This window comes from Vigna angularis, chromosome 6 (genome assembly GCF_016808095.1).
Source record: "Vigna angularis cultivar LongXiaoDou No.4 chromosome 6, ASM1680809v1, whole genome shotgun sequence".
NCBI lineage: Eukaryota > Viridiplantae > Streptophyta > Magnoliopsida > Fabales > Fabaceae > Vigna > Vigna angularis.
In genome coordinates, this window is record NC_068975.1 from 36,632,890 (window position 1) to 36,651,603 (window position 18,714).

Here is an 18,714-nt window from a genome sequence, read left to right on the forward strand (position 1 = left end):
TTTCCCCACTCAATTAGATATGCTTTGCCATTATATGCACAAGCTGAATCATGGGCACTGTAGATTCCTGATAACTTGTTTTTGGTTGGTGTTGGTGAGTTATAAGAGTGTGAAAATGGTTGAAAGAGAAAGAGAAAGTGTTTCGGCATTGCATGGTGCAAGTTCTGCCGCGTTGCTTCCGACTCTTTCATCCACACATTACTTTGCCATAATAACACACTCAAAATTCACCTTTTAAGAATTCTATTTCCTTTAGTTAGAGAAGTAAATCGGTATTCTAGTATAATTTTACCAAAGATAAATTCAGTACTTTTCCTTAATATTAAAAAAATCGTTTTTATTGATTAAATTTTTTATTATTATGCTGAATTAGTAGTAATTGGAGGAGTATTTATGAATTAGTAGTACCATATTGCAGCATTTATTGAATTACCAGTGCATGCATTGTTTGGGTTGGGTTCACTCATTATTGCTCTGGTTTTGAGCCCAATCTCATTTAAATTTAATGTCAGTGTTATAATTGACGCTAAGATTTAGGCACTAAAACTTTCACATAATTATATTTTTCGAATTTGAAAAATAGAATTTATAAGTACTTCATTCCATCTTGAATGATAAAGATAAGTGATCATACGTTGGTTAAAATATGAAGAAAAGAAAACATTTCCCTTTATTTAATGAAATATAAATTAGTTACAGTTGAGTTTTCAATGTGATATAAAGTTCTAATGAAATAGAGTGTAGAAAAATACTCATTTTTTACATAGAATTTTTAAATTTAATTATTATTAACTAGCCTTCTTCGTGGGTGTCCTTTTTTTATTTATATTCCAGACAATAAAGTGCATCTCAGATTAAACTAGACAATTTAATATTATGCAATAATTTATCTTATTTTGAACCACGCATTTTATTACTAGATGTTACCATTTTGAAGAGAATATAATAGCATAAGGTTTTTTTTTTGTCATATTTTACTGTTTTTTCTTTTTTTTTCGTTTTACGTACTTGCATTGTAACGTGTCTCCGAAAAAACATATTTTATTATTAATCCTTTTAAATAGGTTGTTACTATAATATGTGTTTACAAAGTCACTTTTAATCTGTAAAATGTGAAAAAAAAAGATAGATGATAAAATACGCAAATATAAAAAATTGAAAATAATAAATACCACATATAATAAAAGTTTTACAACAGATTATTAAGTAGAAAAACATGTAATCAAGTCTTTATTTTTTTTAAAGAAAAATGTGACTAGAAATTTTCTCACTTTAAACTTTATTTTTAGTCAACTAATATATAGTTCTAAATAAGAGTACAATGACATTCCGCCTTTTAACCTTCAAAAAAAAATACACACCAGAAACTTGAATTGAACATGTAGAATTACAAATTAAATCTAGGGTATTACAAACGGAAGAAACCACTTAAATACCATTTATTTGTACTTAACACAAACCAATACAAATACATGTAAAATCACCAATAAATCAAGCAATCCTCTTTTCTACTTATTTAATACAACTCATGCAAACATGAACCTAGCCCTACATAGGCTACGTTCTTAGTAGAAAAGTTGTTGATAATTTTTTTTTTCAAACAACTTATTAATGACAATTTGTAATAATATTATATTTGGATGATGATAAATAAACTTTAAACAATAGTATAATATATGTTATAAAGATCTGCGAAATCTTAATTATCCTTAGGTGGGCGACCACTAAAAGCCGCAAGCCTGCTTCCCAACACAATCAATTCCTTGCTTGCATCATCGCTCTCGACTATCACTTCAATGAAGCATAGGCAACTCTTTTTTCTTTCCATTGCTATCTTTATTGCTTCTGTTAGCTCCTCCTCACAGTGCACCTTCATAATTTCACGACATTATAAATTAGTAAGTGTTTTTCTGTTAAGGTTGTTTTATCCAAGTTTCCAAATTCCAAGTGTTTTTTAAGAATATCACTCACCTTGGTAGTCCAGCATTTGCCTTCACCATTGTCTATTTTTTCCACCAGTCCAGCATAGTCCCAGTTTTTTATAACATTGTAAGGTCCATCATGGATTTGTATCTCTGTAGAGTATCCGCCATTGTTAATTAGAAAGATTATGCAATTTTGTCCACTCCGTAACATCGTTGAGACTTCCTGCGCTGTCATCTGCGAGAAAGTTTGAAACCTAAATCCAATTAACTAGTTACTATAATCTGTCTCAAAATCAAAGTGTCAGACATGTTATTATTATAGGAACTTGTAACCTCTTCATTCTTCCATACCTGGAAGCTACCATCGCCAACACAAGCAATGACTCTCTTGTGTGGAGCAGCCTGCGCATAGCCAAGAGTTGCACCAACTGACCAACCTATTGATCCGTACTGCATCTGACACTCATACCTGTAAACCTAATATGTTACTCTTTTCTTGAATTCTTCATTCAATATTATACATAAAACTTACTCACCCGCAGCCTTGTGGTAGTTTCAACTTCTGACATGTGAACCAAGTATCTCCTGTTTCAGCAATCACGGCAGTGTCACGGGACAACATGTTCTGTATGTGCAAGAACAAAACATTGATCCTTAAATCTTCCTTTGGGTTAGGGTGAATGAGAAGGCCATTTAGGACGTGTATTCTTTTGTAGTTGTCAAAAGCAGTTGTGTTGCGTTTAAGGCGTATTGTTAGGGCTTTAAAGAAGCTCTTCATTGAAACACACCCGATTGTAGGTCCGTTTGGAATCATTACCCGATTAGGCAATACTACAATTGCCTTCTCCTTTTTAAAGGGTAGAGAGAACCCTAAAGTGATAATATCATTGAATACTGGACCAGCGAAAAGGTAGGCATCTGCAGAATGCAGAATTTCTGCACAAAAGGGTGTGCTAATTTGTCCCCAGTAAGTGCCAATGAAGTTGGGATGATGTTCTTCCACCATCCCTTTTGCTGAAGCCAACACTGCAAAGGGATAACCGGAAGCATCTACCATTCTCATGAAAGCATTACTAGCCTTTGCCATCCTCAACTTTGGCCCTCCCACCATCACTGGTTTCACTGCCTTGTTCAAGAACTCTGATGTAGCTTCCACCGCAATTTCCAAACAGTTTTGATCAGTCAACTTTGGAGTCAAATAAAAGGGGAGAGGATCATCGATGAAGGAATGGTGAGGGATGGCAACCAAGTTACTGGCTATGCTGATATACACAGGCTTGCTTTCTCTCAAAGCACTTGCAATGGCAGTGTCGATCAGTTCATGTGCATCATCCAAGTTCTTTACTACAGCCTCAAATTACAATAACACATAATAATCCATATATATTAGACTTCTGCTATCACTCAAACGGACTAGATTTAAGGACAAAAGAAATTAAGATATAACTGGGGGAATATGATTGACTAAAATTTGAACTAAAGAAAATCATATAATAATGTTTGCAAGTATTTTAAGTAGAAATTCGAAGAAAAGACAATTTTGAACATTATTATTATTTTTTTTAAAGTTCAAAGTTCTTAATGTAAGATTTGGTTTGGAGTATCTTTAGTGCATCTAATTGAGAATGTAATTTTCAAGTAGAAATTGTGAAGAAATGTTAGAGAAAATTATTTAGTATATAGGAAAATAATAAATAAATACATGTTTATATGGATTTCTTACATATTTTTTTGGTAGATAAGAATATATTCTAAGGTAATTATAATTCAAAAAATTTTAGACGACAAACCTTTTATTTTTATTTAAAAATTAAATTCTTTATTAAAATTTAAAATATGGCATAGATAAATAACAGTTAAAAAAATTGTAATATTAAAAAACTAAAATATACCAAATGTAAAATAAATTTTTTATATGAACTTTTTGAAAATATTTCAAGATTCAAACTGACAATATATTTAAAGGATAGTGTAATAATAAAAATATATATAATAATTAAGAGAAAAAAAATAAAATAGTTATATAAATTTGGTGATATATCTCCTTATCATTGTTTTCTTTTTAACTTTACCAGCCCAAATTATAAAATAGATAAATCTAATTGTAAAAAATAGAAGAACATGTTAAAATATTAAGATAAAAATATAAAAGAGGAAAATTATATACATACACCCTTCAATCTTCCTAAACCTATCTAACACTTAATAAAATATTAATATTTTAGTTTTTCTACTTTATTTATCTCAATTTGTTTCATTTTTTTTAAATATTCTTTTGTTGTTGCTGTTGAATAAATAAACTTAGGGTAAAAAAGGTAGTGTTTGTATATTATCACCTAAATAAAAATAGAAAAATAATTCATGAATACTAAAAATGTGCATTAACATTTATATACACTTAGAGAAAAATATAAATAGGTTTGATGCGATAAGAAGAGAGAAATAGAAAAGTGTAATAAGGTAGATAAAATGAAGGTGTACATATATTACTGTTCATAAAAATTTTGTAAGTGGTAAATGATATTACTAAAAGAAAATTTTAAAGCAATAAATAAGTTTGTGTATTTTACTCTTATTTTCGCGAAACAAATGCATTATCAAATTTATGAATAAATATTTTTTATGAATAATAATATGCATACATGATTGATTTTATGAACTTTTATTACATATTTTTTTAATCTCTCTTTTTTAACATAGTACATTTGATAAAACTTATTAATTTTATAGTTTCTCTACGCTACATAAGTGTTGATTTTTCATTTTTTATTTCATAAATATTAATTGTTAATATATTAATTTATTCTTATCTGTAACATTTTATTTTTAGTTATTATTATTGTTTTCACACCAACTAATTTTTACACACAATTTTTGTCCTTTTATTAAAATACAAAAATTTACTCTCTTTTTTCTAATCACCAAAATGTTTTTAAAAATTCTTTCTTTGTTTTTCTATTTTTACTACCATCTTCTAGGTATCATCACACAGGACAAGGAGTATACCTGGTGACAAGTCACAGGCTGAAAGCAACGTAACTCTTGACTGAAATCTGGGATGCCAATGGAGTGGTGAATAATCCTTTGGCTGCCATTGTCGTTGGAATTTGGAGCTCCAACAATGCATATCACTGGAAGATCCTCGCTGTAAGCTCCGGCAATGGCGTTAAGGATGCTAAGCCCACCCACATTGAAAGTAACCACACATGCACTCACGCCTTTGCATCTCGCGTACCCATCGGCAGCATATCCAGCGTTTAGCTCGTTGCAGCAACCTATCAGGTTAATATCAGCTTCAGCTACCAAATAATCCAGAAGACCAAGGTTGAAGTCTCCAGGGACAGTGAAAACATCCTTCACACCAATCTCAACCAGACGCCGTGCGATGTGGTGGCCAATGGTGCTTTTGTTGCCTCCCTCGGTCGGAAAACCGACAACCTTGTTACTACATGGGCTGTTGTTCCCGTTTATCATTTTGCCACTGTCCTCCATGGAAGGTGAAAGAACAAAAATAATTCAAAGTGTGAATGTTTTTGTTAAGAATGTATGAGGTTCACCCTTACCTGCGACAGCTAATAACTAAAGAGATACTAGATTGATGACAAGGTGGTGTGTTTTCTTCATCGAAACACCCAAAATCTATCTATATATATATAGATCATCCCTGTAACGGTTCATTTAAGGAAAAAAAAATTAATATAAAAAAAACGTGGATTTGATATTGATATTGGGCCAACATAATTAAATATATATATATATATATATATATATATATATATATATATATATATATATATATATATATATATATATATATATATATATATATATATATATATATATATATATATATTTGACAAAAAAATGTAATAATTTTTTGTATCAAAATATTAATAATTTTTATTTAAAAATATTACTACCATCTAATATATCATAATTTTTATATTTTTTTTTAAGTTTTGAAGCATTAAATGCTTACAAGCTTATATAAATATAATAATAATTTAATTTTATAAAAAAAGTAGCTTTGTTGTGTAAATAGTTAATTAATACTTTTAAACAAACTTTTCACTTATTATTAAATTCGTTTTAAGTATTTGTTATTATAGGTAAGAGTTGACGGATGTTATTACGTGGTGAGTGGATAATCGATTGGGGTTAGGAAGAAAAACGGTGCAGTTGGTTGGGTCCGACAACTGTTGTACATAATTAAAACGTAGATAATACCGTAATTGTTATTGATGAATGATTAATGTTGGTATTAATAGTTATTAAGAAGTAAATTAAAAGGTCTGATTCTTTTAAATTTTGTAAGTAGAGATTTAATTTTGAGGTAATAAACACTTTTTTCATAATTTAATTACTTTAAACCTTCACAAAATATTTAACTTGAAGTATCGAGTGTCTTATTTTTCAAAGCAGAGTGAGAAGAGCATACGCTCGTTCAGGCAGAAGAATTGTACATGAATCATCTCGTCCCAATCCAGTAGAAACAGTATTATTTTTAAAAAATATGTGAGTATTATTTTTCTGAAAAAATAGTAAACATTTGACATAAGATTGGTCTTTTTGTACAAACATTCACTATGATTTTATTTTAGGAAAAGAAATAACTTTTATATTTGTATTGATATATCACATGTAATTAATATAATATATCGTATTATTATAATACTTAATGGTGTGTTGCACGCTTGTCTTTTTATTAATTTATTTATTGTATAAAATCAACCTGGCATAAATACTATGAAAATAGTCGTGTGCCATGTGCTCCTACTTATCCCAGGAAGTTTATGTAACAAGTTAACAAGGCTAGGGTCAATAAATTATAACGAATTAACTCCATCGAAAAATATTTTTAAGAATTTATGTATAATAGTCCTTTTTTAATAATAATATTGTTTTAAGTTTGTTATTTATTTACAATTAATCAATGTAAAAAAGTTGAGTGGTTGGATATACTTTGAATCACTCTCGATCCGTACAACTGAAATTGAAAGGGATTGTTTAAGATACTAAATACCAATTCAACTTACGTCTGTTTTTGAATTTATGAGTTGATAATATTGAAAAGTGTTTCACGTTTAAAAGAACAGCAAAGAAAATAGTTTAGGAGTAGAAGTTCAAAATCACGTGGGTGGGCTTTGGCTATTTAATTTTTTTTCAACCTTAACCAAACTGTACTGTGAAAATCACGTGCAAGATTAGAATTTACAAGAGAACGGTTTTCAATTGAATTCTAAAATTGTATTTATAAATTTTAGAATGAATTTTTAAGTAACAGTGACCTAATCAATCATGATTTAATAATGAATGATTATCTGTAATTATATGTTCAATTAATATTATAATTAATTAATCTAATTAACGACTGACTGATTTATTTTTTACTGGTCGATTTTTTAAGTAAGTTTTGTAGTTGACCAATCAATTATACAGTATAAGAAAAAAGAAACTTGATTTTTTAATTTATAGAGTATTTCAATGTGATTTAAATAGACATTTTCAATTTTCGTCAAAATTTATACTGAACTCAAACGATAAATCGATTTTCAAAACTGGATCTTCATAATTAAATATTTTTTATTTATTATTTTCTTTACCGTATACAAGATCAAATAGCATTTCGATTTCGAATATAGAAATAGAAATTTTTGAACATTCGATTTCTTTTTTTCTCCGTTAAAGAATATTTTGAAAATAAAATTTAAACACATTAAATCATGAACCATAGTTCTATGTGTAATTTTAAAATATAAATCATCAATCGTACATTCAATCCCATCTTCATAAATAAACTTTTTCTTGCATTATATATATATATATATATATATATATATATATATATATATATATATATATATATATATATATATATATATATATATATATATATAAATTTGACCATAAAAAGAAAATATAAATCTCTCTTTCAATGTAACAATAATGTGGATGTTAGTGTAGTGAATTTAATTTTCAATAAATTTTTGTACAGAAACTATGAATCCGGAAATAAAATAATGTTCATTAATTAACAATGAGATGATATATAGTGCAATCGGATTCCTAATTAGCTATTAATCCAAATCCATTTTCGATTTCGATGGCTTTAAATATAAAACTTAAATTCAGTGAATTGAAACTTCATATTTCCATTTCCATTTTTTATTTCAAATTTCATATGCCAATTTTATATTTTGGACCAAAAGTTCTACATTACAAAACTTATGTCAACTAGTTTCAGTTTACACAAAGTAAATTGTTTTCCAAAATTATTTTCTTTTTGAGTTTCATGTCGTGTATCACTTTTTTTCGTGGAAAATTCTCTCTATTGACTTCAAATTATATATTTGAAACTTTAATGATTAATGATGCTGATTTTATTGTGTTTGACTTCAATGATATTTTTTTAATTATTAAAACATCATTAGAATCAACGTGAGACTTGGTAATGTTCATAAATGATTTTTAAATTTGAAAAAAAAAATAGATCAGGTAAGATGCACAGGATCAGTCCGTATAAGTTAAAAAGTTGAAAAAAAAAGTTATGTAATTTTTTAATCTTAAAGTTGAATATGTTATAAACTATAGACATAATAATTAACAGATTTAATGGTTGATAATTTATTATTTATTACTAGTAAATAAAGCATCATATTATAAAAAATATCGAAAAATAAAATATATATTTGTGTTTTAAATATATAATATTGATAAAATGATAAAAAGATAGTTAGTCTAATCGCAATACAAATAATATTATATAATGATAAAAAAAAAGGTAATATAATGAAAAAAAAATCTTGTAAGTTGCAAAACAGGATGATGTACCTATTATCTCACACTTTATACAAGCGAACTCACTTTTAAAATAACAATAATTTTCATATTTTTTAGAAGTTCCGTTTAGAAATGAAAAATAATATTTTTGAGATTACTCTCCATTTGGAAAATTTAATTTTAAATATATATATATATATATGTTTGAAATATATAAAAAAATAAAGTGTAACTAAAATACTAATATTATGAATTATGAAATAAATACATTTTTGTATGAAATATCATGGTAATATCAGAGTTAAAATAAAATCATAGAAACTTATAAATAGTATAACATCAATTTTTAAAGAGATAAAAGTTTATTTAACTAAAAAGACTTAGTTTTGGATGAGTCCTTTATGACTGACTTGTAATAAATATTTTTTATATAGTTTTAACCCTAAAGATACTTTATATATGATTTGATTTGTAGATGTTAAGAAATCTTATAGATAGGGATGAAAAGCAAAATAAAATTATAATATATAAAATCTTAACTTCTAATTAGACTTATCAAACTACCACCAGCATGAGTTAAACTTAGAAATAAATGTCAAAAAAAATTATAAGACTAGCTAATTCTTCTTTATTTATACTCGTGTTGCTATTTTTTTCAAAACCTTTTTTAATTTATTTTAAACAGAACCCATTGAATTTTTACTTTATCTTTTATTTATTTAAATTAAAAAATTATTTTCATCCAACATTTTTTTCTTGATGAAAAAGTGTTCACTTTTTTCAAAATTCTGTTTAAGTTGGTGTTTCATTATTCCTGTACTTCGTTCAATAACAAAGTAAAGAAACTTATGCAGCAAAAAACACATAAAATATGCTTTTTTAAAACAATAGTTCAGGCAAAAACGTAACTGTAAAAGATGGAAAATAATTCAACAACTAATGCAAAACCCATCCAAATTCTGACAGAAGCTTCACTACTCCAAAAAAAAAGTTAGAAGCAATGCAATTATACAATGAAATGTTGTGCATCCACCAAAGCATTGCAAGAGTTCCATTTCATTCACCCAGCAGGATTATTCATTCACTCTTCTGAAAGTTGCAAAATTGATCCGAAATCTATGTATTCTACATTACATTGAAGCTCAGAGAACCTCAGTTAATCATATCCGGACTGAGATTATTCTCAATGAGAATCTCATTCAAGTTGTCGGCTATTTCAACCAAACCAATGTTCCTAAAACCAACCATAATCTTTTTACAGGCAACCATATCAACATCTGTGGTCGTCGATTGCTTCCACTGATCAATAATTTCACCCACTTCTTTCAAATGACCAAGTATCAGATAGGAAGAAATAATACAGATGTAATTCCTGCCGATCATTTTCTGTTTGGTCATTCTCAAGGAGTTCCATATCTGATCAAGTTTCTCCTTACTTCCCAACCCACCATAAAGAATGATTAAGAAGTCATAAGTAATCCATTGCCCTTGGGTGATCCTTTTCTCAGTCTCAACTAGTGTGTTGGAACTTGCATTATCAAGATGACCTACACTAATATAAATATTGGCCAGGTTCAAATACCTTATCCAACTTTCATTACAACCAACACCATGACTCATTTCATCAAGAATCCTCCTAACCTCATCAATATTAAGAATGGCAGCACAGGAACTTATCCATAGATTATAGGTAAAGATATCAGGGGAAACCTTTTGTTGTTTCAGTTCTTCAACAATCATAGGGACCTTTTCAAACTGTCCCACTGACATGTAAAGAGTCATCATTTCATTGTAAGTAAGGGCATCAAAGCAGAGGTTTGAATCCTTAATCCTTTGAAAAAGTTCCTCAGCCTTGTCAGTCAATTTTGCTCCCGCATAAGAATGTAAGAGGGCTGTGTAAGTTTCAGTAGTCTTTGTCGCAGGAGGTAGACCCTCAAAATAGCGCTCTGCAGCATCAATGCCAAAAACTTTGGTCATCAAATCTATTCGCACTGCATAATCAGAGTCTGATAACTCGTATTGCTCATGGCTAACCATCCATTCTGATATCTGCAATCATCAATAGTCACAAATAGCAAAGCTTTAGACCCAACAGAAAAAGAATGTAGTATTCAAAGTGTTACAAATTCGTAATCTAATCACTAGAAAAGGAAACATAAATAAAATTGTGTATGGCTGACTCCTTAGAATTTGGAAGAATTAGAAATTGCAGTTTGTTGGAGGAAAAGCTAATAATCGGAAAAGTCAAGGATAAGTAATATCCAGATAATAATTTAAAGTCACATATTCACTTCAGGAAACTTATCATGTTGCAAAAACCTCATTTGCCAAAGGACACGGTACTGAACAACATTTTCATTCCAACAAGTATAGGCACTATAGAAATAAGCGACCGAACTATCTAACGATCTTTCCTTTTTCTTCTTCTGAACCTTACAAAAGCCACATGTATATATACAGCAAATTACACTCAAATTCCTAGTGGTTTCTTCAAAATTCACAAGATACTGTGTCCTTTTTTTATTTTACAGTAACTCCCTTTTCAAGAATAAACAATGTAATATCAACGTAATGAATTTAAACCGAGTAAGAGAGATTATTGTTCGAAAAAAGACAATAGTGTCGGCGTGAGCTTAAAAAACATCAGTGATGTTAGTATAATTTATTCTTATCAATAACCACTTGTAACGTGGAAATTTAGCAACATGAAAAGATCCAAAAGCTTGCATGATCTGCTTGGTGGCTTTTTACAGATTTTTGTTTCACTTTTTCCTAACCATTTGTGAAAATTATTCTTAATTCAACATCACAGAACTACATAAATTTTGCGGTGCTTAGGTACCTATAATGTTTTAAATTCGAATCCTGTGTCTTGCTTTTATTTAGCTATTATAATGGAAAGAGGATATGAATGAGAAAAGAAAGGGTGAAACCTCCAAAGCGTGTTTGTAACGTTGAGATCTTCGAAGCTCTTTGGAAATATCTCGAAGCTGAGAGAGCGTAACAGGATTCCCTTGAAGGACCCATTTCTGAAGAATGTTTGTGGCGCTTCGCTTGGGGAGCCTTAGCCTCAAGATTCTGCTCCTTAGGTCATCACCTTCCACACTCTCTTCAACTAAATCACTGCTCACAGCACCCGAAGACGCAAATCTTGTTCTGTTCTGTGCACAAGCTAAACCGCTACTTCTGCATGATGAGAAGATGCAATTTTCAGATCAATTACCCATACCCAAAAACTCGATTATGATTGGTTGTCAAGAAAGTATGGTCAGAAAAATCAGTTAAGATGCAGAATCATAAAAGATTGTAATTTTAGGTTGTGTTTTTGTGGGAAACCAATAAGAGAACGTGAAAAATGGGCTTACCGTCTGAGAGAGAGGAAAAGTGAGCGATGCGCCATGGCGGCGTTTCTCACTTGCTCCCTTCTTCACCTCCTTCGTGTTCTTTTCAAGAACAAAATCCTTAATAAGGTGAAATTTTATTTTATTTAAAATTGACTAAACTTGGTGTAAATAATATTTTGTAAACATGAAGTTATTTTTTTTACTACAATAGTTAACGTTGGACTGTAAAATAGATTATTGGGTTCTTTTAGCTCATAGAATTCAATACTTAAAATAAATTAGAATTTTAAAGATGTTGGATAAAAAGTATAAATTGGTAAATACCAATTACTTTTATATGTTTGAGTTAAAATTAAAATAGTAGAAATATTATTACTCCTACCTGCACTAATAAAGGAAAAAAACAGTGGTTAAATAAAAAAATCTTAACCAAAATAAAATATATTTAACTAAAAAATATTAAGAAAAACATAGCAAATTATATTTATATTTTATTTTTACTATATCAAATAACTTCTATTATTTTCAGCTCTTTATTTTTTAATTTTAAACCACCCAAATAAAGACCATTTTAACTGACCTTTAGTAAAAATAATAGAGGCAACGTTTTTTTTTTCTAATACCCACTTCGCAATTAATTAAAATTTATTTGAACTACAATCAGGAAAGAATTATTATATGAGAAGATGAATTTGCTTATTAAAAAAAAGAAAGATGGAAATTTACTAAAATTGTCTATAAAATAGTAAAAAGTATTTTAATGAGCGCGTTATTAGTATTTTTTTTAATAATATCAGTATTACATATATTTTTCATACCAGGTGTTGATAGTTTATTATGGAGAGAAAGAAAAATGTAGATGAGAAATTTCAACCAATATAAAAGATAAGAAATATTAACTCATACGAATTTATTATACTATTTTGGACAAATTATGTTATACTATTTTGGACAAATTAGAAGTAACCCAAAATCCATTGTTATACTATTTTGGACAAATTATGTTAATAACTAACTCATACGAATTTATTATATTTACATATCATTCCACCGTTACATTTCGAACCCTAAATTTACCTTAACCCACGAGGTTAATATAACAGTTTAACACATTTTCTACTCATTCGGTTAAGTTTTAAATATTCTTTTACTTTACTCTAAAAATCATTCCCACATTAAAATATGTCATTACATTTTTATGTACAAAAGGTATTACTTTTGTAGATTTCAAGATTTACGTCGAAAACCAACATTTTCACGGGCTTATCACAAACAGAATTTATGTCATTAATTACTATCACATAAACTCCGTTTTGAAGGGCAAGCATGAATAAATACTGATCAATAACAACTAAGACACTGTAAAGAACAAAACAATAATATTAAATAAATCTTGTATAAAATTACCTTTCTCTCACACAGTACAACCGTATACTATTACGCTGGTTTACGAGTATATGGCTCAATCTTTGAGATTAAAAATCTTGTATATGGCTCAATCTTTAAATTTAAGATCTATCTAATAAAAAGCAAGACTTGAAAATGCTGAGAGAATAATAATCCAAGCGTCTCTATCGCTTAAGGCTAAAACTATTCGTCGAAGTTTGTGATAAATGGCAAATTGCTTGAGAACATTTTCATGAGCTTATCACAAACAGAAATTATAGATATCATTAATTACTGTCATATAAACTCAGTTTCGAAGGCAACTGGTTAATAGCAGCTAAGACGCTGTAAAGAACAGAGGACCTTAAAAAGAAAGAGTGACACTTTTTAATCACGCCCACCTCTTTCTTTTCTTGTTTTACAGAGCAAAGAATATGAAAAAAATCTAGTATCTAGACACCAAGCTAATCAGGTATAAAGACTTACGGAGAAGGACACAAGCCTTTTGTCATAATTATTCAACACTTTTTGTTAAGAAAGGTAAAAAAATAACAGCGTGTATTTTCAATCACCCAATCACAATTTAGAAATCGTCACTAATCATTGAGGCCTCTTTCCTCTTCCGTTCTCATGTTTCAATGAGGTGAACATGAAATTCCCTGAAAATAGTGCTTCTTTATCTGCCAATTCAATAAAACTCAAAATTAAAAGAAAAAACAGAAAACAATATTTGCATAAGATCTGCTAGAATTCTTTCATTGACATATCTTTTAAAGTTTCCTGCCAGTGAAACAACTAATGTGCATGGAGTATCTGAGTTCAAAATAACTTTTTTAATGTTTCTTTGGGAGGACAGAAGTAAAATGCAGAGAGCATTATGTAAATATTTAATGACTTGGTGAAAACTATGTATTTTTCAAACTGCATGACACCAGTGAAATAATAAATAATGTTAACGATTATTGAGTTAAAAGAAAGATTGCAGTTCGTAAGGTAGAAGTGTAGCAGGAAGTCCAGAAATATAAAGATGCATATCTCTATCAATTGCAGAAAAAACACATTAAGCATGTAAAAACTAGCCATATTGATCAGAATATTCCACCAAATTAAGGCTAGGTTCCTTGCAGATAATACTTCCTTGTTTTTCTATGGCCTCGAAATCCTTTTTAACAGGTTTCAAATGAGACCCTAGTGGTGTGATGGGGAGCTCTTCAGCTCACTTTATCACCAAGTATAAAAGCAGCAGGCATTCGCTCGTCATTTTCATCCACTTCATGGTCAATAATAATATAACGCATAATTACATCTACAAACAATTCTTACAGACAAGGACAAAACAGACGGTGTTTACCTGTTTAAGTCGTCCACTTCATGATCAATAATAATTATAATATAAACATATACAGACATTTCTTACAGACAAAGAGAAAACGAACAGTGTTTTACCTGTTAAAGTCATGCAACTTTCTTCCCGGCGAGCATACCTGGCGAGCGCCTAAAACAATAGTTCAGTATAATTGTGTATGTATATTTAATATAAACAAGGAAGATAAGAACGCACTGAGGATACAATTTAAGCATCTGGCATTCAGTTAAAATATGAAGGGCAAGGGAAAGAATGAAAAATTCATGATAACTAGAATGAAAAATTTACTTTGGAAACATTTCTGGGTAGTAAAGTGGCAGTTAATACGAATTCAGGAAAGAAAGCCACTCATCTAGTAGTCTCTACTTCATTAAAAGTGATCACTAAGCTTGCCAAGTTTAAAAAAAGAAACTCCAGCATAACGGTAATGTGTCAAAAAAATTGGTCAACAATAAAAGAATGAATTCTTGAAAAGTCAAGCCATGCCAAAATATTAACCCAGAGTGGAGGCAACTGGTGAATGACAGCAGGTTAAGAAGTAACTTCATTGGTGATTGGTTAACATTAACAAGTTGTATGGCTTGATTAAACAGTTGCCCCAGGGTTCAACATCTTGGCTTATAGATTGAAATACCAAGCAATAGTCCAATCTTAGAAGCGTATGTTAGAAAATTCACACTATTTTTCTGCAAATATAATGAAAAATGCTACATATATAGGCATACCTGCACTGATTGAGATGCAGCATCGTCTTCTGTTGAAGACCCATCTTCAGAGAATATATTCCTGAAATCCCCAAAAAAAACACAGATGAGGATAGACTACGAATATAAAGGAAGTACTAGGTATGAGAACTGAGTCTTCACTGATTCAATATCAAAAACTGAGAGAAGCGAAGCATTGATCTAAAGTTTCCTACTTTCAACAGGAAGAGGATTACATTCAGATTATTACCAACCTCCATATAACATTGGAGAAATCACCCGGTTTAGCTTCTGGAAGTATTGCAGTATCATAGGCAACAATGTTCCCATAAAATATCTTCTCGAGCTCTTTCATCCACTTAGTCAGTAGTAGGTTAACCTGCCATTTCAAATTGAACGATCATAAGTCACCAATACAGAGTCAAGTCCCCAGACTACTTTGGATAAATTGCAAAAAAAGGAATTTAAGGCAAAATACCGAGGAATAATGATGTCAAACAATAGCTACTAAATATTCTAAACGGAAATGTTAAGGAAAATTTTCAGTGTACATTGTTCCCAAAAATATATCAACTCATAAATAAATGACTACTTACTCCAGCTTTGGACACTCTTAGCTCCACATCATGATTGTAAATCTCATAAAGGTATTGCCCAAATTCAACACCCTCATTTCCCTCTTGCTTCAAGCGACGCAAACATAACCACATATGAAGTACAAGTAAAGAGAACGTTGTTTTGAAAGTTTTCTCCAAGTTAAAAACTGCAAGCGAATAGAAGTTGTTTAGAATATCAAGAGAGTTTACACTAGTTTTAACAAAACTTTACACTAATACAAATCAAATTCCTTCCATGCCATGATTACACGATTATGATTGCAAACAACTAATTTTTCTAAGCACATATATACCAAATCACCGAAGACACACTAGCACCAAAAAAGATAAACTTTCCCAAACAAGCATGACACAGTTGCCTTTCTTTAAATGGTGGGAACTTCAAAAGCATAAACAAATGTCAACAGGGGGAAATGACATTTTTATCAGTCATAAAATGGCCAAAATGTGGTCTTTAGTTTGTTAAGATTTCTATCATCCGAAAATAAACTCTCTAAAAGAACAACAAGAAAAAGAAACCTTATAAAACAAAGTACTACAAACCACAAACACTCAAACGACACGGTTTTTAACTCAGGTGTATATTCATCACCAGAGAACCTAATACAAACATGAATAAAAAAAGAATAGAGTGGAATGATATCAACAGCTTTGTCATATTAGCCATGCGGAGGATGAATCTATCATTAAAATTCCATACACAAATCCATTAAATCTTATATTCATATTCTACCAAGTACAAGTCAGCAGGTATTTAAAAATGTAGGAGGGAAACCAAGAGCTTCCACTGATAGCAAATAAGCAGAATATCACAAAAAATGGCTACAAATACCAAACTACCAGAGATGCATAACTCCTCTGTGTTGTGAGAAAATCATTGACTGTCAATTTATAACCCCAAAGCAGCCCAAAAGACTAAATTAGTGAGATTAAAGTTTCAAAATAGGGTATGCGACTGTGATTTTAGCCCCAACATCAAGCTCTTTTAGGTGTCTTCAACAACTACCGCAGTTTAAAATGGGTATAGGAGCATAATTGCGTGAGTGAATAAACATAAGAGCATACATGCATCTGAGCTACAGCTACGGCTAATATTATTGCTACGAGGACAACGGACCTTCATAAATGGGAGGTTTATCAACTTGTGAAATGATTCTATGGTACACAACATTAGCCCCTCGAATTGACCTGCTCTGCTTACTATAAAACATCATGAGTTTGAGCAAGAAACGCTTGATGCCCTGATAATTAGGTTCTTCAACTCTGAGGGATGAGTCAGGGGGCAGGGCCAGAGAACAGGGTTTAGACCAAAACATTTTGTGTGGGTTAACCTGCTAAGTAGAAATTCTGGTTAGCAGCATCAAATCAGTAGCAGTTCATTTCCATTTTAATTCTGCAAATTTGAGTTATGGTTGAAGAGCGAAAGAAAGTGAAGTTTGCATACCGCAGGGGATTGAGGTTTGTCCTCTATCGTGGGCGCGGGTGCAACCCCAGCGTAGCTTTGGCGCGTGACATTCTTGACGAAATTAAGATGGCTCTGCGATCCAAATTTGGAGATTGGAGAAACTACTTTGCTCCACCTTCGTAACATTCTGGTTATGAATCGAAATCAAAGCTTAATAGATTGTGTTATGCAGGACAACCCAGATAACAACACATTGATACGCAACGCAAGAGAAAGAAGAACGACTGAAAATAAATAAATAGAAAAGGATTAAATTTGAAACCTCTGGACACAGACCAAAATCAGCGGCTATGAAAAACGAAGCTTGAAAGGAGTTGGTTTAAACCGGACTACGATGGACCGGGTATATGCGACCAGCTCCTCACTCCCCTGTTATTTATTACTATAAATTTTGATCATTTTTATTAATTATTTACCAGATATTTAAAATTTATATTTTTTAATTTAATTTTTTTAGTTAATTGGGTCACGTTATATTATATTATCTTGTTTTCTTATTTTTATGTGTTAAAAAATTAAAAGCACAACAAATTTATGAGAAATTCCATACTTCATTAAACCTATTTATAATAATAATAATAATAATAATATTTAAGGTTAGTCTTAATAAATAATAAATAGGATAAATATAAGATTATGAAGTTTTGGGTTTGATGCGAGTCTTGGTTGAGCCATGTTTGGTCCATTTTGATGTTTTTTTACTGTATTGTCTTTTAAATAGACATTGTGCTATTGTGATTAATTTAAACTAGATTATATATATATATATATATATATATATATATATATATATATATATAGAGAGAGAGAGAGAGAGAGAGAGAGAGAGAGAGAGAGAGAGTTGTATACTTAAAAATGTAAAATTAGTATTCTGAAATATATATTTAAATATGTAAATTTTACAATACATTTTTTTGTTCGATTCTCATATGCTCCATAAACTACTCTTGAACATGGGGTGCTCCATCTCCTCACAATATAGCTGGGTTTAGCATAGTAACAAGCTAAAAAAGAATATTAATAGTTTATTACGAATGATTTTTTAAAATATATTCTTAATGATTTTTTAAAATATATCTTCAATTATATATATAATTTAGAATGTAATTTCAAATTAAAAAGTGTAC

At 30.0% G+C, this 18,714-nt stretch overlaps 3 protein-coding genes across 6 annotated transcripts; all 3 read right to left on the minus strand.

Moving 5' to 3' along the window:
• Nucleotides 1-1,699: 1,699 nt before the first annotated feature.
• On the minus strand, nt 1,700-5,417 carry LOC108341716 (pyruvate decarboxylase 1). Its single transcript, XM_017579362.2, has 5 exons — nt 4,932-5,417; nt 2,462-3,276; nt 2,277-2,394; nt 1,972-2,160; nt 1,700-1,870 (listed from the first exon to the last, which is right to left on the minus strand). Exons 1-5 carry the CDS (start codon nt 5,415-5,417, stop codon nt 1,700-1,702), a joined length of 1,779 nt encoding a protein of 592 aa, XP_017434851.1.
• Nucleotides 5,418-9,730: 4,313 nt separating this feature from the next.
• On the minus strand, nt 9,731-12,200 carry LOC108343021 (pentatricopeptide repeat-containing protein At5g09450, mitochondrial). Its single transcript, XM_017581035.2, has 3 exons — nt 12,071-12,200; nt 11,639-11,891; nt 9,731-10,754 (listed from the first exon to the last, which is right to left on the minus strand). Exons 1-3 carry the CDS (start codon nt 12,103-12,105, stop codon nt 9,858-9,860), a joined length of 1,185 nt encoding a protein of 394 aa, XP_017436524.1. The 5' UTR covers nt 12,106-12,200; the 3' UTR covers nt 9,731-9,857.
• Nucleotides 12,201-13,694: 1,494 nt separating this feature from the next.
• On the minus strand, nt 13,695-17,939 carry LOC108343023 (uncharacterized). 4 transcript variants are annotated; one of them, XM_017581037.2, is made up of 8 exons: nt 17,850-17,939; nt 17,567-17,714; nt 17,240-17,453; nt 16,102-16,268; nt 15,760-15,884; nt 15,527-15,587; nt 14,882-14,930; nt 13,695-14,115 (listed from the first exon to the last, which is right to left on the minus strand). In XM_017581037.2, exons 2-8 carry the CDS (start codon nt 17,711-17,713, stop codon nt 14,036-14,038), a joined length of 843 nt encoding a protein of 280 aa, XP_017436526.1. In that variant the 5' UTR covers nt 17,714; nt 17,850-17,939; the 3' UTR covers nt 13,695-14,035. The 4 variants fall into 4 exon arrangements, with proteins under 4 accessions (XP_017436526.1, XP_017436528.1, XP_017436527.1 ...); XM_017581039.2 differs by having other exon boundaries at nt 17,864-17,938; XM_017581038.1 differs by lacking the exon at nt 17,850-17,939 and having other exon boundaries at nt 17,567-17,841.
• Between the last annotated feature and the right edge of the window lie 775 nt (nt 17,940-18,714).